The sequence below is a fragment of the Podarcis filfolensis genome, assembly GCF_964270895.1.
Source record: "Podarcis filfolensis genome assembly, chromosome: 14".
NCBI classification, from domain to species: Eukaryota; Metazoa; Chordata; class Lepidosauria; order Squamata; family Lacertidae; genus Podarcis; species Podarcis filfolensis.
In genome coordinates, this window is record NC_139616.1 from 7116450 (window position 1) to 7144335 (window position 27886).

The following is a 27886-nucleotide window of genomic DNA, read 5'->3' on the forward strand; positions in this document are numbered from 1 at the left end:
ACTAAGGGAAGGGGAGACTCAAGTTAGTTCGTAGAAACCAAAGCACAAAAAGCCATGAAAATAGTGACATCCTCTTTCTGCTTGACTGAAGAGCAGCGAATACTTCTTGGCTGAACAGTCTATCCAAAATTGCTGGGAAATCTTGTGAGTGTCTCGCCAGCCAACTCTTCCTGCCTGTCCAGCTTTTCTTACATCACAAAACAGAGAAGCAGGCAGCAGCTCTTGCACTGGACATGCCAGAAAATAGCCTCTTGCTTCCATTGGACGTGACTGGGCAATGTGACCTGAAAATACACTGGGATTTTTCAATGAATCTTTAGAGAAGGGCCGACATCTTCCCCTGTTGCTCTTACATTTGACGCTGATATTTCTGCCCTTGCTAGCCAAGATCTGCATTGCAATTTGACACACACAATCAGACCAGTACACTTCCTATAAATACTTTATTGCATCTTTGTTGTCCAAGCAAGACCCTCTTTGGCGCTGTGCTCCGGAGCCGTTATGGCTTGGGACAGGCTGTGGCATTATAGTGAGCACAGCACTGTTGCAGATACATCGCCGAAGTTCCAACATCCAAGCTTTCCCAGATGCCAGAGAAAGAAAGGGAACCATTTGTTGCAGTTGAGGTGCTATGAAAGAAAGAAAAAGATATGAGAAAGTAACAGCATCAGAATTGCTGTCTCCTGGCACCAGAATATCCTTTTAATCTGCCTGCACTAATCAAGAGCGTTTATTTTGATAAAAGGGACCTGGCGAGAGCATGGCTGCTTTGCAACCTTGGCCCATCGATTCATATCCAACCAAAGAGGCACATCTAATGGTTTTCCTGCACACATGCATTAGCTTAGGTGCTTTAATAAAAAACACCATTGCCCAATAAGAATAATAACAGCTATTATTATTATTTTATTTATTTACCCACTCTTCATCCTGTGTTCTCAGGGCAGGTGGCAACAACTAAAGCACAAAATAAAGTCCAGTAGAAATTAAAATTACAGAAATCAAGTGGGTCCTAAACATACGCATCTCAAGTATCAAAAGTCAGGGTAAAGTTGTGCATCTTCTGAAACTGGAAAGTCCACCATGTTGCTCTGATTAAGAACTACTGGAATAAAGATGACGAAGTAAAAATGGTGTTGGAGGAAGGAACCTACATTGTCGTCATGCTGTTGTGCAGCTTCTGACTTCACTGCAAATTCTGGTAGTTGTGCCGCTTAATCCTGTTCATGTCTCCTTGGAAATAAATGCCACTTAGTTTAATGGGGCTTACTTTTAGGCAAGTGTGGGTAGGACTGCAGCGGACATGTCATTTTTTTTAGAATCCAAAAATGTTCAACTTTCATTTTCTCAACCTCACGGTTAAGAAAGTCTTGAATGCATCTGAAGGTACAGGCAGATGCGAACATTTTAATTGGTTGTGACATTGACTCAGGAGGTGACCCAGGTGGCACTTCTGGTGGCTACAGGCAGTAAGAGCTGCTCCTTTGCTCATGCCAGTGGCCATTTGGAGAAAGCCCCATTGTTGAGTGATAGAGCACATGCTTTGTACGAAAAATATCCCACGTTCAGTTTCTGGCATCTGCAGGTAGGGCTGAGAAAGACTCTTGGGTCAGAAGTAGGGAACTTGTGGTCCTCATGTTGCTTCACTATTACAGGTTTGCTGAATCTTCCAACCAGCCAGCAATAAATGTTTTTCAAAGGAAAATGGGTGCCATCTGCTGGTCATACTCATCTTCACAAGAAAGATCTTCAGAGACACTGAAATGGCCACATATGGGGTCAAAACGGAATATAATGCACAGATCGCTGAGGAGCTTAGCTCATCGTTGCAAATGTATGCACAGGTGGCCATGAAGAAAGGCTTCACCAGCATGCATTCATGTGCCCTCCCACATTTAAAATTGTATTTTTTAAAAGTGTGCTGCCTTGACCTTTGGCTGGGCAGATGCAGGCAAGCAGACTTGCTCCCCTGCCTCCATGACACTTGCGGTTCCCAATGGTGGCAGTGCAGTTGAATTAGTCTGATTTAATCCTGAGGGCCTATAGTGCACTGGCAAAACACATGCGCTGCATGCAGAAGACCTCAGGTTCAGTCCCTGGCATCTTCAGCTAAAAGGTCCAGGGAGCAGGATATGTGAGACGACCTTGCTCTGCCTGGGACTCCTGAGAGCTGCTGTCAGTCAGTGTAGCCAGTACTGGTTCAAATGGACAATGTAGTCAACTTGACCATGTGAGACACCATCCTCTGACCAGGTACAGTGGTACCTCAGGTTAAGAACTTAATTCGTTCTGGGGGTCTGTTCTTAACCTGAAACTGTTCTTAACCTGAAGCACCACTTTAGCTAATGGGGCCTCCTGCTGCTGCCGCACCGCCGGAGCATGATTTCTGTTCTCATCCTGAAGCAAAGTTCTTAACTCAAGGTACTATTTCTGGGTTAGCGGAGTCTGTAACCTGAAGCGTATGTAACCTGAAGCGTATGTAACCTGAGGTGTATGTAACCCGAGGTACCACTGTAATCTATTCCCCCACCCCCAGCGAGTGGTGTTGTGGTCTAAACCACTGAGCCTAGGGCTTGCCGATTTGAAGGTTGGCAGTTCGAATCCCCGCGACAGGGTGAGCTCCTGTTGTTCGGTCCCAGCTCCTGCCAACCTAGCAGTTCGAAAGCACGTCAAAGTGCAAGTATATAGATAGGTACCGCTCCAGCCAGATGCAGTTTGTCACACTGGCCACGTGACCCGGAAGTGTCTGCGGACAGCGCTGGCTCCCGGCCTATAGAGTGAGATGAGCGCACAACCCTAGAGTCTGGCAAGACTGGCCCGAATGGGCAGGGGTACCTTTACCTTTACGTACCGCTCCAGCGGGAAGGTAAACGGTGTTTCTGTGTGCTGCTCTGGTTCGCCAGAAGCGGCTTAGTCATGCTGGCCACATGACCCGGAAGCTGTACACCGGCTCCCTCGGCCAGTAAAGCGAGATGAGCACCGCAACCCCAGAGTCGTCGGCGACTGGACTTAACAGTCAGGGGTCTCTTCACCTTTACTTTACCCCCAGCTTATCGAAAGGATGGAGGGTCCTAGTTCTCCCACCATCACATCTTCAAATGATGGTGGGAATCTGGCTTAATTTTTGAAAAAGGTACAGGACACCTAATCCACACAATCCACAAATGCAAGAGGCAGGCTTGGCCCAGGTTGGTCCACATGTTCATTGTGCAATTTGTAAAGAAAGGGATTCAGTGAAATTGGGACCTGCATGCTGCTTCCTCTCTCATGATGCTTTTGGGCACCTCCTCTGATTCATGCCAAGTGGTTAGGAGTGCCAGGAGTCTGAGAGAGAGACTCCTTGGTTGCTCTAGTGTGCAGAGATGCTTGCTTCCTCTGATTGTTTTCTGGCCATTTCTTTTCTGCATTACCCTCCTCTTGTTAGTTGCAGAATGTCTCCTGTCATTGGCAACACCATTTGGGTCTGTGCCAGGAAGATTAAGAAGTAGTCAAGAGTCTCATAACATTGCCTTGTCTAGAAAATTGCTTTAGCTGTTTACATAGCAGTTTGTGTTGCCATTACGTTGTGAGTATGCTGGAGAACTCCCATTTCTTTGCAAATGAATTGAAGTTCTCAGATGCAAACTGAGTCCCATCTGAACACACTGTGTTGGGGACACCAAATCTTGCAAAATGAGCCTTCAGTTTACTGATGACTGCCTTATTTCTAGCATCTGAATTGCCTTCAATCTCCCAAAAATTGGGAGTAATAATCCAATGTGACCAGATAACTCCTGCTCCCTGAAGGTGAGCAACATAACTCCAACATTTCCCCATGATTTTATGGGTAGCACATGCAGTGGAAGAATCTATGTTGATTTATGCATGATCAACAGGAGTCACATCCTCCTATCAAGAATTAAGTCCTGATGTGTGTTCATTCCTGGCCAGTAAACACTCTCTGCCCAAGTGTTCTCAACTTTCTCTTGCAAGAAGGCTGGAACAACTGTTCTCTGCTTTGAAATGAAAGATTCCTTCTTCCACAGTGAGCTCATCTTTGATTAGGAAATACTGTTCTGCTCCTGGTGGTAGCTGATTCTTGTCTTCAGTCCATCCTTTTACTATTGCTTCCTTAACAGTGCACCTAGATGTATTCTTCAGCAGCCTCCTCAATTTCATGGGTATTGGTTGCTGATATTGGGAGATAGTGCAATGTATTGATCCCTTCAATGTCTTTGCCCCTTTCTGTAGATTTTTTGCCATTGGCTGTATATGCTTTGCTAAGGATGTCTGCTAACTACCTGTCATCAGTGTGGACATCATAGTATTACACAGTAATCTCTTTGAGCACTCAGGAGGTGGTTTTGTTGTTATTGTCTAAAGTGATAGCATTGACTGCATGACCATAGGTTGTTGCTGGAATTGCTAAACTCCAAAAATTCATTGCAAGGAATTCTGTGTCTGGGTATAACTCTGTCCAGTCCCCAGTAGGGTGTGCTCACAAAGGCCATTAGGTGGCCCAGTGAAAGGTCTGAACTGAGGCCTTTCTCAGACGCATTACATTGGAGTGTCTGTCTGTTGTTCTGTCTGACAGTCCTGCAAGACTGGGGCATTAGCAATCGTTTCTTTCTCTGAAATGAATGTGTGGTATTGTGGACCTCTCCATTCCTACTGAACTTCCTTCTGGTAAGTTGTCACATTGGCTTCACAATTGTGGCCAAATGAAGACAGAACTTGGGCGACAAAACATTCCAATAATGTATTGCACTTCTGGAGCTGGCATGGCTCAGGTTGCCTCAAGTGTGTGAGGGTCTTTTGAGCCTCCATACCTGTCCATCATATGTTAACTTTATCTTTCTCACCTGCATTTTTTCCTGCATTCTGTTTAATCTCTTTGTCTTTGCATTGCTGTGGAAAGGCTTTTGATTTCCTGCCATGATCCTGCACAGCCTTCATCTACTATGTGGATATTCGCTTCTTTTATTTTCACTACACCCTTCTAGGTCTGCTCTGAAAGACCTTTGTAATGCTGGACAGATCCCCACTGGTATATGAAGCCACCCAAAGTGACTAAATGGAGTTGCAGAGATTGCAAGCATGCTGGAATCCTTATTTAGTAACGTGTGCCAAAATCTGTTCTTTGTACCGCAGAGCATAGAAGATTCTAGCTTTTGAAAGTCAGAGGAACCAGGGACAGGGAACCAGGACCTAGCAGTTGAGCTATGAGGCTGAAACCAAGAAGCAATCTGGGGAGGCAGAGTTGAATCAAGCAGAAATCACAACCAAAGGGCTATCTAGATGTCGGAGCTGAGGCCAGAGCCAGCAGGAAGGAGCAATCCAGGAGGCCAAAGGGCAAAGCCAGAAGGCAGGTCTGAAGAGCAAAGCCAGAATTGAAAAGCAAGCCAAAAGTCAGGACCAAAAGTGAAAAACATATCAGAGCTTGATAGGCCTTGTTGCTCAGGCAAAGGTCTAACCAAAGCAGAAAGCTCTTTATAGCCCTTCCTGACCAGGAGGGTCCAATGGCCAGTATGGATGGGCAGAGTCAGGCCTACAAATGCTTAATTGCTAGGCAGATGCTCCTATCTGCAGTTCTGCGGCTTGGCGCATGGGCCAGCTCTACACAGACAGGAAGGTTTCTAGTTCAAGCCACAGCAGTTCTTGATAGGAAATTCTGGCAGTGTTTTATCTGCTGTAGGGACTGGATCGTGGCATTTCTCCAGTGTTCGAGTTTAGGCCTTTGTTGGTCAGTGCACCTTGCCTGATCACTTCTTTCCCACTAAGGTGGTGTATACACAGGAAACAGTGGCTTCTGCTGATGCTGAGATATCACTGCTGTGGAGCATTTCAAGTTGCTCTCTTGCTGGATTATATGATGCAGCAGGAGGAGTCTTCTTCGTGGCATGTAAACTACTCCTGCTGCTGAGTCTACCTCAGGTTGCAGCTCACCATACAGGCATGCTTCACTAATGACAATATCCTAGTATGTTTGTAAAATCCCCATTGCACATGGAAGAAGCACTCTTTTTTTTTCTGAACGGAGGAAAGAAAATTCTGATGCTAGGCCTTAGATCATGCCCATGGCCTCCATTGCAGAACTCTACACAACAGGTCTTTCTGGTTTTCCACAACAGTTGCATTTCCCCATTGGCTGCATTGTGTTGTCATTGTACATAATCTTTGTGCGTCTACTCTGTTTGATACGTGTGGGATTCAGTTTGAATTGCAGGGAGTCCCACTTGTTGCATTGCAGCTGCTGTGATGCTTCTCTGCCTGTGACCCAACAGTTTGAACCTCAATCTATTTTTGTGGATTGAGGACAGCCACAATGTCCCCAGTGCTGTCTGATGTCTGTGTCTCGCCCCTCCAGGTCATCTTTTGACCTGTCTCTAATGGGCTTCCTTTGGCTTCCACACATAGCATTGAAGGGACTGAGCCTGTCACATTCCTGGAAGCACAGCTCTGGTACCAGGCACTACTCTTTCATGCTGTCTCCCATACATCTAATAGGGGGTGCTTTTCTTCGGCATGTTGCCTCGCTGCATGTTTTTAAGGGCTTTCAGTCTCTTGTGTGCAGGCACCAGTCCACCATCAAATCGCCTTCCCTGAACAGCCATTCTCACAGGGAGTTGCCCACGGACAGGAAGGTGCCATAGACTCTCTTTTCCCTAATAGAAGAATTGGTTCAATCTTCAAAATAGCAAGCAGCGCACAAGGCAGGCAATGGCATAAGAGTCAATGCTTTCCCCCTTCAGATTGCTCTTTGGAGAAAAAAATATCTCCACTTCATTGGGGGGTCAATGGGTGGCAAGAAGCCGTAGGGCTCCCAGAAATGGTGTTGGTGCAGAATCATCCTCCACTTTAGAACACTGCAAACCCCTCTGCCCAGCTTCTCTAAGAGATAAGGACAAAAGCTTCACTTTCCTGCTGAGAGTCACTCTGTTACATGACCAGCTCTGTGTAGAGTTTGAACATAATTCCACAAGCTTCGTTGCCGAGCTGAGATTCTGTCTGTAAAATCCAGAAGATCAGGCACTCTGGGGCTGTTGCGTTCCAGAACTCAGCTGCTGCCACCGCGTTTTAAACTTTAAGGTGTAGCGATGGTTGGCAACTTGAATGGTGTTCAAAAGGGATTAGATGGGTTCATGGAGGATAAGGCTTTTGGGGAAAACTAGTCACAATGAATGTATACTACCTCCCATATCAGAGGCAGGGTGCCTCTGGATAAGAGTTGCTGGAAACATTGGGGGGGGGGGCTCTTTTCCTTGCATCCTGCCAGTGGGCTTCCTGGAGTTATCTAGTAGTTTGCCGCCTTGTTGAATGTTGGACCTTTGGTCTGACACAGCGGGGCTCTTAAGTTGTAAAGAGAGAGATTCGGTAGAAGCTAGGCCTACCAAAAACCTTCATTGAACCAGAGAGCTATGTACCAAATATTTGACAGCTAAAAGCTCTTTGTCTAGAAACAGAGTCCTTCCAGGAAACCTGCTCTCTTAAGATCCTTTAAACACATCAAAGAGATGACTGGGAGTCCAAGACAAACAACGGTATGTCGCTGAATTGGCTTCCCTCTCTGCCTTTTCCAGGGACATCTCCTGTGCTTTCGGATTTCACACTCCCAACTCCCAACCAAAGGAATAGGCAGCTACCATAATTGGCTTGTCCCAAAAGTAGAAGCAAAAAAGACGTGAGCACATCTAATTAATTTAAATATACGTGCATTTTAATAGCTCTGCTGACTATTTTTTTAAAAAAGAATAATTGTCCCAATGGTAGCACATTCCAAGAGGATGGTTTAAGACTGGCCTGGTAAGATGAGATGACAGTGCAGAATGAGAGCATCACCACATATTTGCCTCCAGCACAGAAATGCACAGAGCCAGGCAGTACCAAGTTACCTGTTTCAGGGAGGCTCTTAGGCAAGATACCTTCAATGGGCTGCCTCTCTGTGATGCTGCTCCCCTACGACCACCATTGTCACCAGAGGCAGCTGCTCTCTTCTGCGCCATTGCTACTGCCTGCTTGCTTGTTAGGCCGAGAACTAGTGAGCAAGCTGGCAGCAGTTCCTGCTCCTGCTCCCTGTTTGCATCATTACTCCCCTTGGATCCAAGTCAGAAGTGGCTAAACAGGGGGCCTGCAGTGCTGAAGAGAAATAGCAGTTCCAGGGAGCTCTGACTGGCAGAAACCCTGCTAGACTGTGGGCCCTTGGCAGATGCCTGGCTATGCATTCTGTTGGTGCTGGCACAACCAGGCGATATTGCACACACTTGCATGGGCATCTGATCATCTCCTGGCTTCCCTATAACTTACCTGTCCCACTTCCCCTGCTGGCTGGAGGTGGCCATGTAGCTTTTGCAAACAGCACTGCAAGCAGAATGGGTAAGAGGAATACACTCACCAGGTGAACAAGTCTTGGCAGCAAATATAGACTGGGTAGCTGGTAGAGTTTAGGTTGGTTTTGCTGAAGAAGTCTAGGCAGTCAGTCACCTCCCCTCTGGGCACATAAAGGATACCTGTTGTGGGTTGCAGAGTCCATGAGAGAAGGCTGGGAAGTGGGTGAGTGTTACATACGATTGGTGGTACGTGCCCAGGAGATCTGCATCTCTTTGGGCTGGTACTCATGTTTGGGAGCCATACTGTCACTAAAGGAGTGACTTTGTCCACCAGCCTTTTGTATGGCATTGTTTGCATAGCATATTGATGGGACAAGCAAGGTTCTTTGGGGTTGACTGAGTGCACCCCTTTTCTCCATATATGGCTATCATAAATCCTAGCCCTTGCATCTAGTTTGACCTCTCCCTTCTCAAATAATCTCCAGAATGGAGGTAGCTTAGTGGCACAGCATCTATTTGCTTTGTGTGTGGAAATCAATCTCAGGTTTAAACCCCGGCATCTTCTGATGGGGCTGGGAATGTCCCCTGCTTGAAACCCTGGAGAGCTACTGCCAGTCAGAGTAGACAGTATTGAGCTAGATGGACCAATGGTCTGACTCAGATTAAGGCAGCTTCCTACATTTTCCCATTTCCAACAGTTAGTTTCTCTTTCCCCCCTCTTTTTGTTCTCCCAGGATCCTTATTGCTCCTGATTTTGAATGTGACAAGGGCAAACTGACCCTTTCCTCTAATCCAGGCATGGGGATCTGTGGCCTCCCAGATGCTGGAACAATTCCCATCATCCCTAACCATTGGTTGAGCTAGCTGGGAGTTCAATAACACCCAGAGAGCTATAGGCTCCCATTCCTTGAACCCTTGGGCCCCTTTCTGCCACCAAACACCCATATGTTACCTGCAAGGCATGCATTGATCAAGGACACACAGGCTCCAGTGAACAAAGCCCGGGGAACGATGCTGGAAAATTCACCCTTGCGTTGCGGTGCCATGGACGCTTAACACACAGAAAAAATAGCTGGATGAGCAGGATGAACTGGATTAAGTGACTATATATGGGGTTTCCTCCTGATTTGTTCACACCAGGTCGAAGCCCCCCAAGTGTCTCCAGTGTGCTAGCCAGGGCAGGCAGTTCCAGGAAGCCACAGCAGTTGGAAACATAGCTATGGGCTGGACAGTTTCTCCTCCTGATCTCAAAGCTTACATGTTCCTTACCGGATGGCCAACTTACTCAAGCCTCCCAGCATGATCCCAATGGAGCTCAGATTGGCAAATCCACAAAGAGCAAAGGTTGTTATGATTTCAGCTCTCTCCTGGGGAACAAGAGAGACAATATGATCAGTTCTGCTGTAACAGCACAAGTGGCCCCATGCCAATCACTCCTGCCATACTGAATACTGGCCTCTCTCTTTGCCCTGTTGCAGGGGTGCTCTGTGGGAAGCAGCATCAGCATCCCAATGCAATCAAGAGCATACAGTAACTCAGTGCTAGCTAGTTGAGGGGTTGCTCCTTGTTTCTGAGTTCTGGATCAACAGATCAGGGGTGCCGTCTAGACCTTGTTGGACTCCCAACTCATCAGCCCCAGCCAGTGTGGCCAGTGGTGAGGGATGATGGGAGCTGTAGTCCAACATCTGTAGGGCACCACATTGACCGCCTCTACACCAAGATGCACGGCAAGCTGGAGTATAGAAGTATATCTTTGCAAGAAATAGTATTTTTCCATCTTGCTTTGCTCACCAGGAGTTTGGGAGCTGCAAGGCTCACCCTAGTCTGGCTAGTAGCGTACACAAGAGAACATGCTTCTTTCAAGTCTAGCAAACTCTGTCCCTTCATTGCCTCACTTGGACAGCTTACCTACCTCCTAAACATGGATTACCCAGGATGCATTGTCAGAATCCTTCATGTATTTTCTTTTTTGGGAGGGAGGGGCCAGCCCTGTGATTCCTCGGGAAATATGAAGGCACATTTTTCTGATGGAAATCCAAGGGCTGGGTGAGCATTAGGTTCACTCTGAGGCTCCTACTTTGCTGTTTGCACCAAAACCCATGCCTTTGTATTGCATGGGAGTCCAAAACAGCATCCCTTAATGGGAGGACTGTGGACAAGGAATCGAAACAAATATGGCAAATGAGGAATATTGGTTTCCTTCAAACGGGTTGAAAGTTATTTCGTGTGCAAATTTAAGGCAGCCGTCTAAGTGCTATAATGGAAAGTGCATTTTAATTGTTGACTGTTTGTGAACAGCCCTCCTAGTTTCTCTCAAACCTAACCCAACCTATGTAACTTCATTACTTTCCTGAATAAATGTTGTGTTTGTTTTACTATATAAATACTGGACTCAAGATCAAATATGGGGGAATAGGGGTGCTGAATGGAGAAGACTTCACCTACTCCAAGTCTGTTGCCTGGGTGGAGTAAATGGAGCCAAGAACCCAAACAGCCTGATGATGGAGCACCTGAGCAATGGCCGTTGGGACCAGAGCTGGGCTTCAGTCAGTGCCCAGATGAGCGTTAGAGTTGAGAAGCAGCATGGCTCCTTGTGATTCTGGAGGAGGACACTAGCTCAGAAGCAGAGCAAATGCTTTTGCATCAGGGTGGGGAGCCTCAAGCCTGCCAGGAATTCATATTTGGCCCATGAGGCTGTTTTCCCCAAACTATACCTACATGCCTGGTGCTTGGTGTCATATATGATCAAGGATGGAGCAGGTAGAGATGCGACTACCAGGTCACAACTGACAGCCTTTAAGTGCACTCTCTGTTGTGCACTGGCAAGGGAAAGTGGGCTTTGGCTCTTCTAAGGCAAACGGTATTCATTTGCAGATAGGTGGTAGAGTCAAAGCCTGCTGGATCTAGTGTTCCCTTGGGGAACGCCCTCATACACCCAATGCTGGGGCGGCATGGGGTGCTTTGACGTCTCAATTTCAGGACTTCAAAGTGCACACATTACTTGACTACAGACCTACAGTACAAAATTCAGAGAAGTGCAAATTTCAAAGGATTTGCTGTGTTTCAGTATTGCTTTGGAAAATGAGAAGTGGGCAGGTTTGCCTTTAAAAGTGAACTGAATCCAATTTCTCCTTCAGTCCAATGTACAACCACTTTCTGCTGTGCTCTGTCCCTAGCCTCAAACCCAACTGCACAACAGTCAGGTATTGTTGCAATGGTTGCAATGTTGCAATGGTTGGGTCTGGAGGACAGTTGTACACAACAGGTGTTGGTGTGTGAGTCCATTGAACTGACATTTCCCCTCCACCATATGAGTGGCACACTTGCCGAAATCCACTGCTTGTGTGTCCCGTCCCACTCGGGTAGTCCTTTCAATCGTTTCTCTTTGTAGCCCGAAAGCTGTTGATAAGCCACAAACTCATTTAAGAATATCTTGATTCCTAGAAGCTCAGCTACCACCGGGGCATCCTCCCAACTTGCTCCCAACAAGAATGCTACAGGCACCAGGACATAGGAACAGATCAACTGGAAGGGAAAAGAAAGGTTTAGAAATAAAATCAATGGTCAGTTAACCACATGACTTCTGCCATCCCAGGCCACCTTCCCCACCCATCCTCACTGGCCCCCATATCATCCATGGCACAAACTCACTTCCCATCTCTACTCCTGCCCAGCTACCCCCCCCATCTGTCGTGAATCCACAGTAAATCCTCCACACTAAGATTATAGGAGAGGGCAAGATTAGGGATGGGCAACCTGTGGCCCTCAACCTAATTTCATGTGGGTAGGGGGAGCCTAGAGAGTGAAATGGGGGAAAATGGGGACAGGAAGTTGAAATGGGCAGAGTGATGGTGTAAGAGACTCAGCAGAGGAGGAATGGTGAAGGCCGCCTCCCTATCCTAACCCAGGGAGGAGGAAGAGGAAAACAGTACAGATTTACAATGGGTTTGAGGGAGCTCACAGCTCAGAGGCAAATGAGAAAAGTTGGGAAATAATGGGAGAGCCAGAACAAGACCCAGTTGACACGTCATTAGAAAGCATCCCAGTTCCTCCATCTTCCAGAACCCAGCGAGTCTTAAAAGTAGGAGAGCAAAGAGCTCAAAGACTGAGGGCACATAGCAGCACCCATAGAGGAGATGAATGAGAGACAGGGGTGGAGATTCACTCGGGACAACACCATTATCCAAGAGGCTGGGATCTATAGCCTCTCTCTGTAATATTGAAATAAAAAAGGACAGCAAGAAACTTTTTCTTGTCTTTATACTTTCCTGGGCAACCAACCAGGAGCCGCTGACAGCATTCTGACAGATGGAAGCTGTAGGGGGAAGTCCTCCGCACCAGTCGGTTCAGATGTCTGACCTGTCCTTGCCTTGGCAACCCATTGAGTGCGAGGGCAAGAGAGCCAATAAGTGACAATACACATATCATTCCCTCTTAGCATCCGTTGACCACCCTGGTGTACTCACAGGGTGGCTGCCTTGTGGATGGTACCTGGAAGGAGAGTTCTGGCAGATTGACCATGCCTCCCAGCCAAGCGAGGGCAGCATTGATGAACTCCAGTACAGCCAGGAATGCTATCAGGTTGGCTGCGATGTTGGCCACCAGCCCCACAGAGACGGCTGCTCCATTGCTGGCAGCTTCCAGGACATTTTTCTCCTCCCTACACCAACAATACACCAAGTGAGAAGAAAACAGGCTCAAAAATTGCCTCTTTTGGCAAAGCAGCAATGACATACAAAGCTCCACCATGTAGAGCTCAGCAGACCATTCTGCATCCTACTATCTGAGGGCTTGTCCACATTTGAGCATTATTTAGCTGTTAATCCACTTTCTTCCCATTTGACTTAGACCTGCGCATATTTTGATTTGTATATGAGGAGCAACTCCAGTCGTTCTCATTTATGGCCTAAATTGTTGATTCCACTGGGGCAGTTAAGTACTCATGCCAAATAATTACTGGCAGGGTGTACATGCAGTCTCTGGCTAACATGCTGCTCACTACGCCTTGGGTGGGTAGAACCTCCAGATGTTGAAGTATAGCTCTCCTCATTGGCCATTGCTGGCTCAGATTGATGGGAGATTGAATTCAACAACATCTGGAGAGCCAAAGATTCACCATCTGAGTGCTGCACTGCAATAGTTCTCCCTACTTCACATTGGCGTCTTTTCCACAGCTTTCTCTGTTTCTCTTTGCTACGAAGAAGTTGTGCAAAGATGTTCCTGTTCCTCTCAGGTGTTGACTCCCCTAGTTCTGCACCCCACTCCTGCACCCCTCTTCCCACTTAATCCTGCACCCTTCCAGGATCCTTTGGGCAGCCTCGTGATCCTCATGTGCTCTGACTACACTCACCCACAGGCAATTTTCACGCCCTCCTGGCTCCGGAACTTAGATTCTTCCACTTCCGGGTAGACGAGCTTAGCCATAGCCAAAGCACAAGGTGCTGCCATTACTGAAGCAGCAATCAAGGATGAGGCATCAATCTGTAGCAGGATGTAAATGCAGGATTGTGATCTTGGATACATATCTCAGTAGCACCACAATACTGTAGAATGATGGGATGGCAGACATACCGTATTTCTCGCTCTATAGGATGCACTTTTCCCCCTCCAAAAATTAAAGAGAAATGTGTGTGCGTCCTACGGAGCGAATGCAGGCTCCTTGGCTTCAGCGATAGCAACGCGAAGCCTCCGAAGCTCCGGAGGCTTCGCGTTGCTTTCGCTGAAGCCTGGAGAGTGAGAGGGATCGGTGCGCATCGACCCCTCTTGCTCTCCAGGCTTCAGGGATAGCTGCCTGAAGCCTGCGGAGCATAGCACAAGTTCTCGCTGCGCTCCACAGGCTTCAGGTTCCTTTCGCTGAAGCCAGGAGAGCAAGACTCTCCTGGCTTCAGCAGAGAGGGAAAGCTGCGCAGCGCCCCTTCAGCCAAGCGGGAGGAGAAATAGAAGGGGCTCCGTTTCTCCTGCCGCTTCGCTGAAGGGGCCCTCAGCAGAGGGGGGAGATTTTTTTTCTTATTCTCCCCCTCTAAAACAAGGTGCGTCCTATAGAGCAAAAAATACGGTGCTTGGTGTCCCCAAAGAACTAAAAAATGTTACATATTAAATCCAGCAAGCCACTTTGCATTTTGACATGTGGTGGACAATGAGAGACAGGGCCTGTTTGGTGGTGGCAGTTTCTGTCATGAACCTCAGTGTGAACCCATATTTATATGGATTCCAGACCAATAAGCTAAATGCAAGAGCCCTTGGAGTTGTCCAGCCATTACTCTCTCAAGTACTATGCCCTTCAGAAAGGGCACTTGTGGTAAAATGGGAACTTGCCTTTTACAACCATGACTTTGGTCCACCTCACTTAGAACTGTCTACACTGGCTGGCATAGGCTCTCCAGGGTTTCAGGCAGCGCACATTTCCTACCTGGAAATGCTAGGGAGTCAACCTGGGACCTTTTGCATGCAAAACATGCTTTCTGCAACTGAGCTATGGCCTTCCACCTTGGCACTGTTTGTATGAAGTTCATCTCAGGTTCAAACCGTGGTATCTCCAGGTAGGGATGAAAGACCCCTGTCTGCCTGATAGTCAGTGCAACCAATAATGGAGCTAGATTTTTTCCAGGAGGAGCTGAAGAACTGTCTCCTTTGACGGAATCAGGTACATGCCCCTACAACAATGAAAAATTTACCACCAAGCTGAGCAAGCCAGCCAGACTTCTTCAGCGGTCCCCATCCAGGATGGGCAAGGCTGGAAAGGTCATGTGGTGGACTGGACTTCTCCAAGAATCTTGTTGGCGCACTTCATTAACCGAAATCCATCCAAAGGCCTGCAATTGGCAGGGGCTGAGTGGTGTTTTGGTACAAAACTAATAGCCAAATGTAACATCCTGGTTAGATTGGATGTGAGCAATTTAATCTGCAAAGTGTGCTGCAAATAAGGAACTGCAGGCCAAACACAACTCTTTAGGACAGAAGTGCAGAAACTCTGGCCCTCCAGATGTTGCAGAACTGCAACTCCCAGCACCCCTGGCCAGAGGCCATAATTTCTGGGGCTGATGGGAGTTCAGGGACATTGACAAAGCCAAAGGTTCCCCATCCGCAGTCTAGAAGAATCCCCTTGCACTTGGGTAGCTCTCTGCATTGCTGACTCACCCCAAACGAAATGTAAGCTCCCATCACACTGCCGGCAATGGTGGCAAAGCCTCCAGTCATCACAGCATGAACCTCTGACCGCGTCATGTCCAGCAGGTAGGGACAGATGAGCAGTGGGGCTTCTGTCTGGAGGGCAGAAGGGGAAAAAAGGGGAGAGGCACATGTTGCAGAGTTTTCGCCCCCTAGTTTGCAGCCCTAGGAACAGCACTCACAGAAGTGGTGAATTTAGAGAGATTTTTGCTTCCAGAGCAAATGCAACCAAACAGAACAAATCACAGTCTTGAAGTAAAACGCTCCTGATCTGATTGTGCTCAAATTTGGGCATTTTGAGACGATGATGTATAGTGCCTTTCATCTGGTGATCTCAGGGAAATTCACAACATAAAAATACAAGATGAAAACACGAAATGCATAAGAAAAACAAGAACAACAGACACACTAACCAATAACCCCTGCCCACTACCCCCTCCCACAAACACATTTAAAAGGGTACAGGACATTAATCATCCTGGTTGGAGAGGAATGCTTTTTCCCTGGCTCCTAAAGGTGTATAATGAAGGTTTGCCTGGGGCAGGGGTAAAAACGAGAAACCCTGCTTACCATTCCCACAAACACGTTCCCCACCACACTCAGAGATTCCGTGGCTGCTGTGCCCATGGTGATCTGCAGGAGCCAGGACAACTGCAGGAAGGAGTAGGAGACGGTCAGAGGGCATTACTGCCCTGTCACACAGCCTGCGAGTCTTAGTATTATTAATAATAATTGTCATTTATTAAATTTGTATACTGCCCTACAACCGCGGGTCTCAGAGCCGTTCACAGGACAAAATCATGATAGAAAAACACAGAATACAGAATCAAAATAAAAACAAGAACAACCCAATAACCCGCCACGTCCCCAACACATTTTAAAAGGGCATTGGAAGTCAATCAGTCAAAGGTCTGGTTAAAACGGAACATTTTTGCCTGGCTCCTAAAGGTGAAGGTGCCAGCTGAACCTCTCTGGGGAGAGCATTCCCCAAAAGGGGAATCACTGCAGAAAAGGCCTGTTCTCGTGTTGCCATCTTCCAGACCTCTCATGGAGGAGGCACATGAAGAAGGGCCTCAGAAGTTGATCTCAGGGTCTGCGTAGGTTCATATGGAAAGATGCTGTCTTTGAGGTATTGCAGTCCTGAGTCGTTTAAGGCTTTATAGGTTAAAACCAGCACTTTGAATGGGGCCCAGAAACTAATTGGCAGCCAGTGCAGTCGGACCAGGATCGGTGTTAACATGCTCAAAAGTTTTGCCCCAGTGAGAAACCCGGCTGCTGAATTCTGCACTAACTGAAGTTTCCGAACCGTCTTCAGAGGCCGCCCTACATATAATGCATTGCAGTAATCTAACCTTGAGGTTACCAGAACATAGACAACAGTAGTTAGGCAATCCCTGTCCAGATAAGGGGTAGCTGGGTCAGCAGCCAAAGCTGATGGAAGGCACTCTGTGGCACTGAGGCCACCTGAGCCCCAAGACTTGACAACGAAGATCTTCAGTAGCTATGAATTTTCCTCCTGCTCTTGTTTGGCTCACCTTGCGAGCACAGCCATTCCTCATACCCATTCCTTAGCTATGAAGCTTAGCAATGAGCGAATGCAGAACTTCTTGGGTTCAGCCTTTGGTGTCTCCAGATAGGGCCAAAAGACCCCTCTCTTAAAATGTCGGAGAGCTGCTGCCAGTAGACAAGATGGAGCTATGTAGACCAAGGAGTTAACTCAGTATAAGAAGGCTTCCTGTATTCCTTCTTTTTCTCCAGACAGCATAGTTGGTCCCTGCTTCTCGTCCCCTCCATCACACATGTCCTAGTACTGACTTTCCATCAGCAAACCCTCCCCACTGCATTTTGTGTCAGCCACTCTTCCTGCCCCCTTCTCTCTACCACAGCCATGTTGGTTGCCTCATCTTCCCTGCAAGAGCAACTGCTTCTCCATCCTTGTGGCATGACCTCCTTCCCCACTAGCAGGCAGCAGTGCCTTACCTAGGTTTCCCACATCGTCCAAAATCTTCACACACACTTATCTTGGGAGTTTTTCTCCGGAGCTCAGAGATCTTTCATGATCTTTTAGAATACCGTAAGTTGCATGGTAGAGAGAAATGGTTGACCCTCCTCAGCTACACAGTGGGGGCTCAAAAGCATCTCTCCACTGCCCATAGCCTTGTGCTCAGTATTACCTTCAGGATTATGAACTGCATGACTCCCAGGTAGTAGAGAATGGACATCACACAGCTGAAGAAGACAATGATGGGCAATGACTGGAGGCAGAAAGCAAACAGTGAACGTCAGGCTTTAGGGAGTTCTAGACAACCTACAACACAGCATATATAGGGGTTGATTATAAAGTTGAGCACAGAAGGTCTGAGCAGCTTGTAAGGTGCAGAATGTTATAGAAATCCTGGGCATAGTGAGCTAGTCCAATGGCCCACACTGGCAAAGCGAAGTAGACTTAACATGGTTGGACATCTGTGGAGTTAACACAATGGCCAGAAACTCACCACTTGGCTTGTTTGGGAGCATTTGTGAGTGCAAATTCCAGGAGGACAGCAGCAGCTTTGTGGAGGTTATGGGCAAGGTGCCCTCTGATGCCTCCTAAGTGTTGCTCCTGTGTCTGCCACCTGCAAGCTTATCGGGGTAAGAGGAGGCAGAAAGTAGTAGGGACAGGTGTTGGTGGGGAAAGCACAGTAGCTCTCATCTCCCAGGATTTCCTCACCCTGGTGCTGAAAAGAGTAGCACTCAGTGAAGCTGCTTTAGCTGCCCTCTTCACTTTCCCCAATGTCTCCAACATGCGCAGCGCACATCAGAACAGAACCCAGAAGCATTGGAGACAGGGAAGATGGCAGCAGCTAAAACTACCTGGCCTGGCATGAATTTTCCAAAGGACATAGCTCTTAAAAGAAATAAAAATTAAGAATGCTGATGTCAACCACAGATGGGCTCCATGGACCCTGGCATTTTTTGTCCCACTATGCCAGATAACGACACTAGGCCTGTTGCCCAGACTGTAGCCCACAGCTCAGACAGGTCTTATCCCAGTCCAACCACACAATGAAATGCCAGCCTCTTGTGTCAAGGACTCAATAGCAAAGATGACTCAAAGAAGGATAAGGCGAAAGAGAGAGAGAGAGAGAGAGAGAGAGAGAGAGAGAGAGAGATTAGGGTCAAACATGCCCCTTAAGCTAACCTGAAAGGCAAACGCCTCTTGGATCAATTTGTCTCCAAAGACGAAGCTGGAACCAGCTGTGGTGTAGTTCAGGAATGTCTATAAGGGAACAGAGGGAATGTTGAGAATGAGTATGCATAGGACTTTACTCAGTTGCATTGGATAAGGCGGAGACCTAAGTGCTTATTTTGGAACATCTTTCCTGAAATGTACATATGATGTTACGGTGGACAGTTCAAGCATCGTTGTGAAGCCAGAGGTGCTACTTCTGCGAGTCTTATTGAGGGCTCATGACCCTGGTCACCACACAATAGATAGCTTTTCCCCACTGCTGCTCAGAGACTCTCTTTTTTTTAACAAGCCCACCACTTCCCCCATAAAGAGCCCTTGCCACCACCATTAGGAAGCTGCCTTATATTAGATTATCTAGTTGAGGGTTGGCAACAGCTATCCAGGGTTTCAGACTGGATCTTCCCTGGTCCTACCTGGAGATGTTGGGGGCCTTCTGCATACAACGCTATGGCTAACCGGCATGCTGGGAGCAAGGAAAGATGGCAACAGTCAGAGAGCAAGACTTCTGGCTACTTTGGCCATCTATGGTGACAGTGGCGGGAGAAAGGGAAGAGGAAGTCCCTTCACAGGTGGTGGTATTAAGAGAAGGAGAGCCGTATTGACATTGCACTGCCACTGCTGCCACCACCAAAGTTAGGTGGCTCCCCGCCATCTGAATCAGTTCTGTTCCACCCCATTGAGGAAAATAAAACTGCCATGCTAGCTCACTGTCTGTGGACCAGGATGGTGTTGGAGCAGCTCGATGCACCCCTAATGGAATGCATTATTATATACCGTGAACACCCTGCACTGCCTTTTCCATTTGCTTGGGTCTTTATTTCACATTTTCAAGACACCTGCCACTCCCACCTGTCTCAGGAAGGGCTGCTGTCATCCCCCTGAGTTAGGATGTTTGGCACATGAAGCTGCCTTGCACCAGGGGTAGCCAATGTGGTGCCCTCTAGATGTTCTTGGGCTGCATGTCCCATCGTTCATGACAGTTGGCCTTGCTGGCTGAGCTGGATGGGAGTTTAGAGTCTAACAATATTCACGGGGGTCTACATTGGCTACCTCTACCTGAGTCTGAACATTGGTTGAACTTGAACCAACCCAGTCCTGTTTATTCCATCTAGCAGCTGCTCCCAAGATCTTGGGTAGAGGATGCTACTGGATCTGCAACCCGTTTACTTGGGGCTGAATATGGGAGCCGGGGAGTGTAAAGAATGCACTTAGATATAGTCATTTCGAACAACACTGCTCTGCACCTGAATCTGAGTACCAAGCCACTGGAAGGCCTGAAATCCAGGTTCTGTCCGGATGATGAACACTCCAAGGATAAACTGCAGGCCAAGCCCCCAGAACACAGCTCTCCACGACACCTGCAACACAGCACAAGTGGGAATATTATGAATACAGAAACCAAGGGACATGTCAGTGAGAATCAATGATAGCCCCAGGTTGGAGGAGTGCTAACCTCAAGGTTAACAAAGCACACTGATTTCTTGAATTCACTGGAGAAGGAGGCACCAATGATCCCCAGCATAAATAGGGTGGTTGCTATGCAAAGTCCAAAAAATCAGCTCAAATTCTACATATTTCAATTGGATTCTGTGAGAGAGGGTCTTAAGTGAGCAAATCAACTGAATGAGAGCCATTTGAACTTGTCAGCTGCTGCCCCCAAAGGGAAAAAGCAGAGCAGATGGAGTAACCCAGTGTGGCCTAGTGGTTAGAGTGTCAGGCTAACACTGGGGAGGTCTATGTCCAAGCTCTGACTCAGCCATAAAGCTTGCTGAATGACCTCTCAGGCAGTCCCACCTCACACGGATTAAAATGGGGAAGGGGACGTCTCATAGGCTGCCTGGAAAGGTGGGGCATAAATTAAGTGTCCTTCATTGTGTGTCTTCAGAAACAGATGCTGGACTGCCATTTGTTGGAATGCTCCAGTTCTGGACTTCTGGCATCAAGCAAGGCCTACAACCCACCCACCCCACTGTAACTGTTTTATCTTTACAAAGTTCTATCTTGCCCAACCACTCTGCAGGTTTTATTTAAAATCTGGCACCTGAGCTCTAGCAGAATCTCAGCCCAATTCTATGACTGCTAATTCTCAAGTTAAGCCCCACTGAACTCTGAGAAGATTACTCCCAGGGATAGATACGGTACATAGGATTGTGGGTTTTATAGACTGGGAAGGTGGCAGGAAATTGTGGGTTGCAGATGTATCAAATCATCTGCGGGAGATTGTGGGTTTCAGGTGTATCACATCATCTAAGGACCCCAGGCCAAAGAGAATGCAGCTACTTACAGCTCCGTGGTGTTTGGAGCAGACAAAGAGCACCAGCACCAGCACAGCGAAGCCACCCAGTGACACCAACTGCTCTCGCCTCTGGGACATGTCAAGAACCAGCCACACTACCAGGCCGATCAAAATGGCTGCACACAGCACCCTAGGAGGGAAGCAGATCACCATCATTGCAGAGATACACCCAGACAGGCTTTGCTAAATAAATGAGATTTGTTGGGGAGTCTGTTCTTCACATCCTTATGGTTGGATGCAAGACTGTGTCCATACATGATTATGGGATTCATCCCCCTCCTCAGCTCCTTCCACTGCCTAGCTAAGATAGTTTTATTCTAGCAAGCATGTGGCCTGCTGGATTGAAGGGTTATAGAACTGAACTGTTGTCTTTTGAGCTCTTTCTTCTGGCACATCGCTTGCCAACAGAACTTGGTTGAAGTTCTCTACCATTTCTATTGCATTTAGGGATGGGAAATAGATTTGATTCAGTAAGCAATTGATGCTGAATCTTTCAAATTTGTAGTTTCCCAAACAATCTATGAACCAAAACGCAACCATCCTTTGAAATTTGCTCTTAACTGGAATTTTGCGATGCAGTTCTCCAAACAAATGTTGTTCACAGAAATATATATTTTAGGGGGAAGTGTGCATAAAACTGAAGGTATTTGTAAAAAATAACATACAAAAATGCATTATATTGGACAAAATTGCTTGCAAAAATGTGTACATTAGTCAGAATTGCCCATACAAATGTGTTCATTACAAGATATTTGCACTAAAATGCTGATTAATTTTCATGAGTGTTTACCCCCCACCAAAAGAAAGAAAGAAAGAAATGCTGTAAAATGTGGAAAACTGTATTTAAGACTGAAAAAAATGAGCTGTTGTTTTAAGAAAAATGATAATTTTCAGTGTGGAATAAATCACTGCAGAGCTGTCCATCTACAGCAAGATACATTTACAGCGTGCAACTCTGTACAGGTTTACTTTGAGGTAAGTCCCATTTTGTTCAGTGGGGTTTGCTGCCAGATTAAGTGTGTTGAGAACTGCACCATCCTGATCATATTTGCAAAAGTTTCCCTTGCAGTCTTCACAATGGATGGATATGAGGGTGGAGATCGCTCCTATTTTTTTAAAAAAATTATTTAATCATTAAATGATTAAATCGCTCCTATTCGGATCTGTGCAGCAAGCCCCTAACTCACCATTTCAGCCATGGCCAGATGCTCCGGCAGCATTTTCGGAAAGGGCTGAACATCTGGAAAATCTTGGAACCCCAGAATTTCTTGACCATGCTATAGATCATGAAACAAACCACCAGGGCAGTCAAAACGACCAAAGCCAAGGCTCGGTCAAAGTCCAGCCAACAGGCTGCAATGAAGTAGGCCACATAGCCTAGAGAGAAGAGATGAAAAGGTCAGGAAATGCACCTGTGGGTCAAGTCCTTTGCCAACAGTGCAGGGCTGGGCTCCGCTTTCTCCCTGTAGTTGTCAAGATATTATTCTCTCCAGGCCGTTGCACTGAGGTAAGGTACTGCAATGTTGAAATCTAGCAAGTTGCCCCACCTCATTCGGTATTTAGGCCACATTCAATAGCAAACAGCTGTGGGCAATTCTGGACAGTGGACGTTGGTCCATTAGGACAAAGTGGGCACGGCTCCATCAATCTCAGCCTGCCCTTTGCCAACCCCTGCCTCCCTACTTAACAACCAGCCTCCTAGTCTCGGTGTTGCATTTGTAGGACTCAGCAGGAAGGTAAAAAAGGTAAAGGTACCCCTGATGTCCAGTCGCGGACAACTCTGGGGTTGCGGAGCTCATCTCGCTTTACTGGCTGAGGGAGCCGGCGTTTGTCCGCAGACAGCTTCCGGGTCATGTGGCCAACATGACTAAGCCACTTCTGGTGAACCAGAGCAGTGCACAGAAACACCGTTTACCTTCCCGCCAGAGTGGTACCTATTTATCTACTTGCACTTGACGTGCTTTCAAACTGCTAGGTGGGCAGGAGCTGGGACCGAGCAACGGAGCTCACCCCGTCGTGGGGATTCAAACCGCCAACCTTCCGATCAGCAAGCCCTAATGGTCTAAACCACAGAGCCACCTGAGTCCCTAGCAGGAAGGTAGAAGGTTACAAATGCAGAATTAAGTCTTGAGGTAAATGGCTCTTGCGCCACCTACTGTTAGGCTCCCTGTCTTCTGCCCTACCAGTCCCAATGGGCACCAGACACAACTGCTTCTAGAGGGCTTTGTAGGGGAGCTATATCCTACAAGTGCTCATCACTTCGCTCTCAATCAAAGATCCCTCCCAATGTTCCATCTGAGCCAAAATTTATTTGGATTTTTTTTAAAGCTCCTCCTGAAACACCGGGAGAATTTTGGTCTTCCCCAGGGAACATTGTTTTCATATTGGTGAAGAAAGCAATGGGCTTACTTCCTACACCTTCCTGTCTTAACCTGTTGCTTCCTTCGTACACCGGCTTGAACTTAACAATCACGTTGCATTCAGCATGACACGAGCTGAAATTGCTCAGAATGCTGCGGTTCCTGTACTGCAGGGGGTTGGACTAGACAACCCTTAGGGTCCCTTCAAACTCTACAATTCCAAGGGGGGAAAGCCGTTAGAGAATCTCACCTCTTCCTGCCCCCCACCCAAGACTATTCAGCAGAGTGCTCTCCCCCAATGTCACCATCCACAATTGCTGTAGAGTAAAAGTCTACACCAATTGTGGGTGGTGGGTCATATATGAGGGGTCATATATGATTGGCTCATGTGGCCTAGAGGTTTACCAAAAGGGAAGAAAACTCAAATTCTTAGGATTGTCGCCCCACTCCTTCCAGTGCCACAAAACTGTCAAGGTGTGTGTATGCATAATAGGCCTTACCTGCACACAGGATGCCCAAGAAGATCTTCCGTAGCATCTTGGCATGAGCCTTGCAAAAGCACCTTGCTTTAGAGAAAGGCTCAGCTGCTGCATTCTTGATCCTGAAGAGAAACACACCAAGAGAATAAGCCTGGATGCATGTCTGAAATAGGGGGAACGGGCCTGCCATTTGTAGCTCCAGCAGTCCCAGGTGTCCTGCAAGAGGCTGGAGGAGCTTCTGCACCTGTGTGGCTCCCTTCATTCTTTTAAAAGGTGAGGGGGAGTGGGAGATGAGGATGCTTACCCGATGCCCCTTGAAGTCACTGCTGTGGGGACCAGGGATGCAACAGTGTGATTTTGGATAACCACCTTCCCTCCAATTCTGAGGCTGCTGGGGGAGTCTAGAAGGGATACCTCCTCCTGTAAGTACCTGTCCAAACCTTAAAGTATCCTGCATTTGCTGGTTGTTTTCAAATCCTATGATTTATATGGTCTTTTATTGTGATCAGTTCTAAAATTGGGGGTTAAGCTGGGCTGGATTTTTAAGCTTTATTGTGGCTTTATTTTTATTTGCACAATGCAAATAAAAGTGTCTAACAACTGTTTATGTATGCAGAATGAGTCAATAAAGGATATAGTTTCCATACCTCTGGAAAGAAGTATCATGCGCATCATTGCCCTCCTTGATCTCAGAAGGCCAAGGGTTCTTTGCCACCTGCGGATTTCTGTCTGCTTCCTGCCAAAGGGCACAGGGAAATATTTCCTGTTCATAAATGCTTTTAAAGCAGCAGTTGATATTAATGCACCAGAGGTGGCCTTTGCTCTCTCTGGTCTAGGCATACAAAGGTACAGTTTTTCTACTGCTTAGAAGCCTATTTTATCATTAAGCGCTATATAAATTAATAAACAATGACAGCAACAACATGGTCCTCTTTTGAGAAAGTGCAAAGGGCAGAGCTAACAAGCAGCGGTGGTGTTACCGTGAGCTCTAACGCTGGATTCTCCAAACCTCTGTCACCAGCTCCAAGTGAAATCCTGACTTCTCCCATCTCTCCGGCACTCTGCAGCTACCTGAAGTTGAACTGCTGGCAAAAACAGTGCATAGTCAGTCTGGAAGCAAAGGAGCCCTCAGCACCATCCTGTCTCAGGATCACACCAATCCTGCTGTCTGGTCTTGTACTGATTATAAATCGGAGTGCAGACATGAATGGGCTGCAAAAGGTCCAAGCTGGGAAAAGAATTGGCCCACTAATAAAACCATAAGCCGATATCTTGCGCTGCCCAGGAGGAGGAACATAACAACATAAAGAGTCCTGCTGGATCAGGGCAATCTAGTCCAGCATCCTGTTCTCACAGTGGCCAACCAGATACCTATGGGAAGCCCACAAAGCAGAACCTGAGGACAAGCCCACTCTCCTCTCCTGTGGATTCCAGCCACTGGTATTCAGAAGCACTGTTGCCTCTGCCTATGGAGGTAATTATAGCCATTGTAGCTAGTCGCTCCTCCATGAATTTGCTTGATCCTCTTTCAACGTGGTAAGTAAAAGGTGCAGTCTGTTGGGGCCCTTGAAAAAGTCAAAACATCACCCTCAAAGAAAAGAGATTCCCCACCTTGACAATGCACACACAGGGCTGCATGTTCTTTTCTTCGCACAGAAATGCTTTGAAAGCAAATGATACAAATGCACCAGAGATGGCCATTGTTTTTCTCTCTCTGGTCTCCTGAACCAGGTATAGAAATGCCCCCTCCCAATCGCTCGATTGTTCGACTTCTCCCAAATTAAATGCTTTCTTCCCTCAAAATAAACGCTGCCCACCCTAGTGATCTCATCCTGAGTGGCTGGCAAATAACTCACAGCAATATCGAACTCTGTCCTGCTCCTCATGAGACGTAGGGAATTCCTTCTTGGTCAGATCCACTCAGGCCTCAGGCTAGGCAATGGAAAGTTATCAATTAACAGAACAGTCCAAAGAACTGGAGGCAGATCTCCTATCACAGCAAAGTCCTGCTCCTCTTCCCTCACGTAGGGATTGTTTATTTTCAGCCTCATTACTTCCTGCTGATAAGTATCGTTTTCTGGGAAACAGCAAGGCATGTTCCTCCAGATGGACGAGAGCACCATCTGACCAAACTCTTCTCTGATCCCTTTATCTAGCACAGGGATGGGGAAGCAGTGGTCCTCCGGAATGTTATGTGCAAAAGAACAGTACAGTGTCATTTGATGTGCTGGTCAATTGGGAGAAGACAGTACTCTATTCTTGCCCTGTCGGACTCTTCCAGGAGAGATGGGAAAGGAAATTTGGTCAGTTAAAACTCCTGTTCTTTAGAGCAAGCCAGAACTGAAATGGGAAGAGGCTTCTTCCTAACACATTGTGTGGACAAGTCTGATATGCATAGCCCTGCCTACTGGAGTCAGAGGGATGTGCAACCTGCTCTTAAAAGATACCAGTTCATGGTATGCTGGTCTCAACTTTTAAAGTACAAGCAGAACTGGTTTCTGCTCACATGTAAACCATTTTTCCTAGTGTGCATAGGATTCCAGCCTACATGGCTTGAGATCACAATGCCTTAAGGACCGCCTTCTCTCACAAGAACTCACCTGGATATTAAGGTCTGCCTCAGGAGCCATTCTGAGGGTCCCTCCATCATTAGAGATAAGGCAGGTGCTAAATGCAGACAGGAACTTTTCGGTGGTGGCACGCCAACTCTGGAGCATCCTTGCACTCGAAGGCTTGCTTGACACAGACATCCAGTGAAGACCTTTTTATTCTCCCATGCTGTTCAGATTTAGTTATCTATCAATGACTGGGCTTTTCTGCCACTCCATTTTTTATCTGGTTGTTTCACTTATTTGTATGATTGTTGTTATTTTATTAGTATTTTCAACCTAATTTTAAGTAAACCATTCTGGAAGGCCGAGGTCTACAATAGGCTACAAATCCTACGAACGAATGGAAGTTTTACATTCCTGTTTCTAGAAGCTCCTGTTTCTAACAACAAATGCAAAAAAGTGATTAAATTGACTGCAATCGGAAAGAGAATAACCTTTAATCCTTGCAAATTCACTTGCGGAAAACACAACATGCTAAAGTCCCTTTGGAGAGCTGCTGGTGCCAACTGCTTTACCACCAACCTTGGAAGGCACAGATAACAAATTAGCAGCCTCTTTAGTCATACTGAACTGGGCAGTTCTGTTATCTGTTAGCAGTGGTTGTTGGGGTTTTTTTAATAAGAAAAAAACATATTTTTGCATTGATTTTCAAGAGAACAGGGTATATAAAAAATAATTAAACTGATATATCCTTCATCCCAATCCTTCCTGTCCATGGGTGTCTAGATTTCTTGTGACCTGTGCTAATTTAAATTTAAAATTCAGAATTAAAAACAATTGAAACAAAATAGTCACGGGAATAGGATGGGTCCTGAAAACACATGTATCTGGTGTCAAAGGCTACTCCATTTGCAAACTGCTGATGACAGCTCTCAGCCACTTCATATTGCTTTTAAATAGCTTGGGAGACAAGATGGAACCATGGAACCATGAGGGTCAAGGCAGGAAATCTCCCATGGTGCTGAAAACAGTGCCTTCCCACAACTTTTTGGAAATAGCCCTGGAGGCAGGAGCAAAATTACTTAGTTCTATTGCCTGCAGTCACACCTAAGTTTCCATTAGAGATAAATTGAGTCTTGGGGGAAGAATGGTTAAATACTGGGCCTATTAGTACCATTGTTAGAGGTAAGCAATCACTTTCAATATTACGGGCCACCTCAGCCAACTAGGTCCTCCATTCCCACAGCATAAAGTAGCTGTGTTAAGTCTGAACCTCAGTGATCTGTCTGTGACAATGGGCTCATGAGCCCCTCATTTAACAGAGTATTACCAATCCACTGTGTGGCAAACTGGTAAGTCAGGGGAATTGTAGGACATCACTGCAGTCAAACCAAAAATTCCTCCTTGGGCAGATGGAAGCTGGAATGCTACCAACTTCCTGCTTACCTGGGCAGTCTTTCCTCATCCAGCTTGCAAGCTGACCACATGTGTGCG

General features: G+C 46.9%; 1 protein-coding gene across 6 annotated transcripts; it reads right to left on the reverse strand.

The window, feature by feature from the left end:
- Positions 1–426: 426 nt before the first annotated feature.
- On the reverse strand, positions 427–26488 carry LOC310749488 (sodium/nucleoside cotransporter 1-like). 6 transcript variants are annotated; one of them, XM_083586504.1, is made up of 18 exons: positions 25697–26488; positions 24821–24922; positions 24488–24576; positions 23862–23962; positions 22189–22378; positions 20990–21131; positions 19950–20063; positions 18655–18732; positions 17648–17728; positions 16044–16124; positions 15444–15569; positions 13657–13787; positions 12798–12966; positions 11634–11831; positions 9592–9673; positions 9259–9357; positions 8372–8486; positions 427–629 (listed from the first exon to the last, which is right to left on the reverse strand). In XM_083586504.1, the coding sequence occupies exons 2-18, from the start codon at positions 24887–24889 to the stop codon at positions 500–502; spliced, it is 1995 nt and encodes a 664-aa protein (XP_083442630.1). In that variant the 5' UTR covers positions 24890–24922; positions 25697–26488; the 3' UTR covers positions 427–499. The 6 variants fall into 6 exon arrangements, with proteins under 6 accessions (XP_083442630.1, XP_083442631.1, XP_083442629.1 ...); XM_083586505.1 differs by having other exon boundaries at positions 24821–24925; XM_083586503.1 differs by having other exon boundaries at positions 24850–24922; positions 25658–25706.
- Between the last annotated feature and the right edge of the window lie 1398 nt (positions 26489–27886).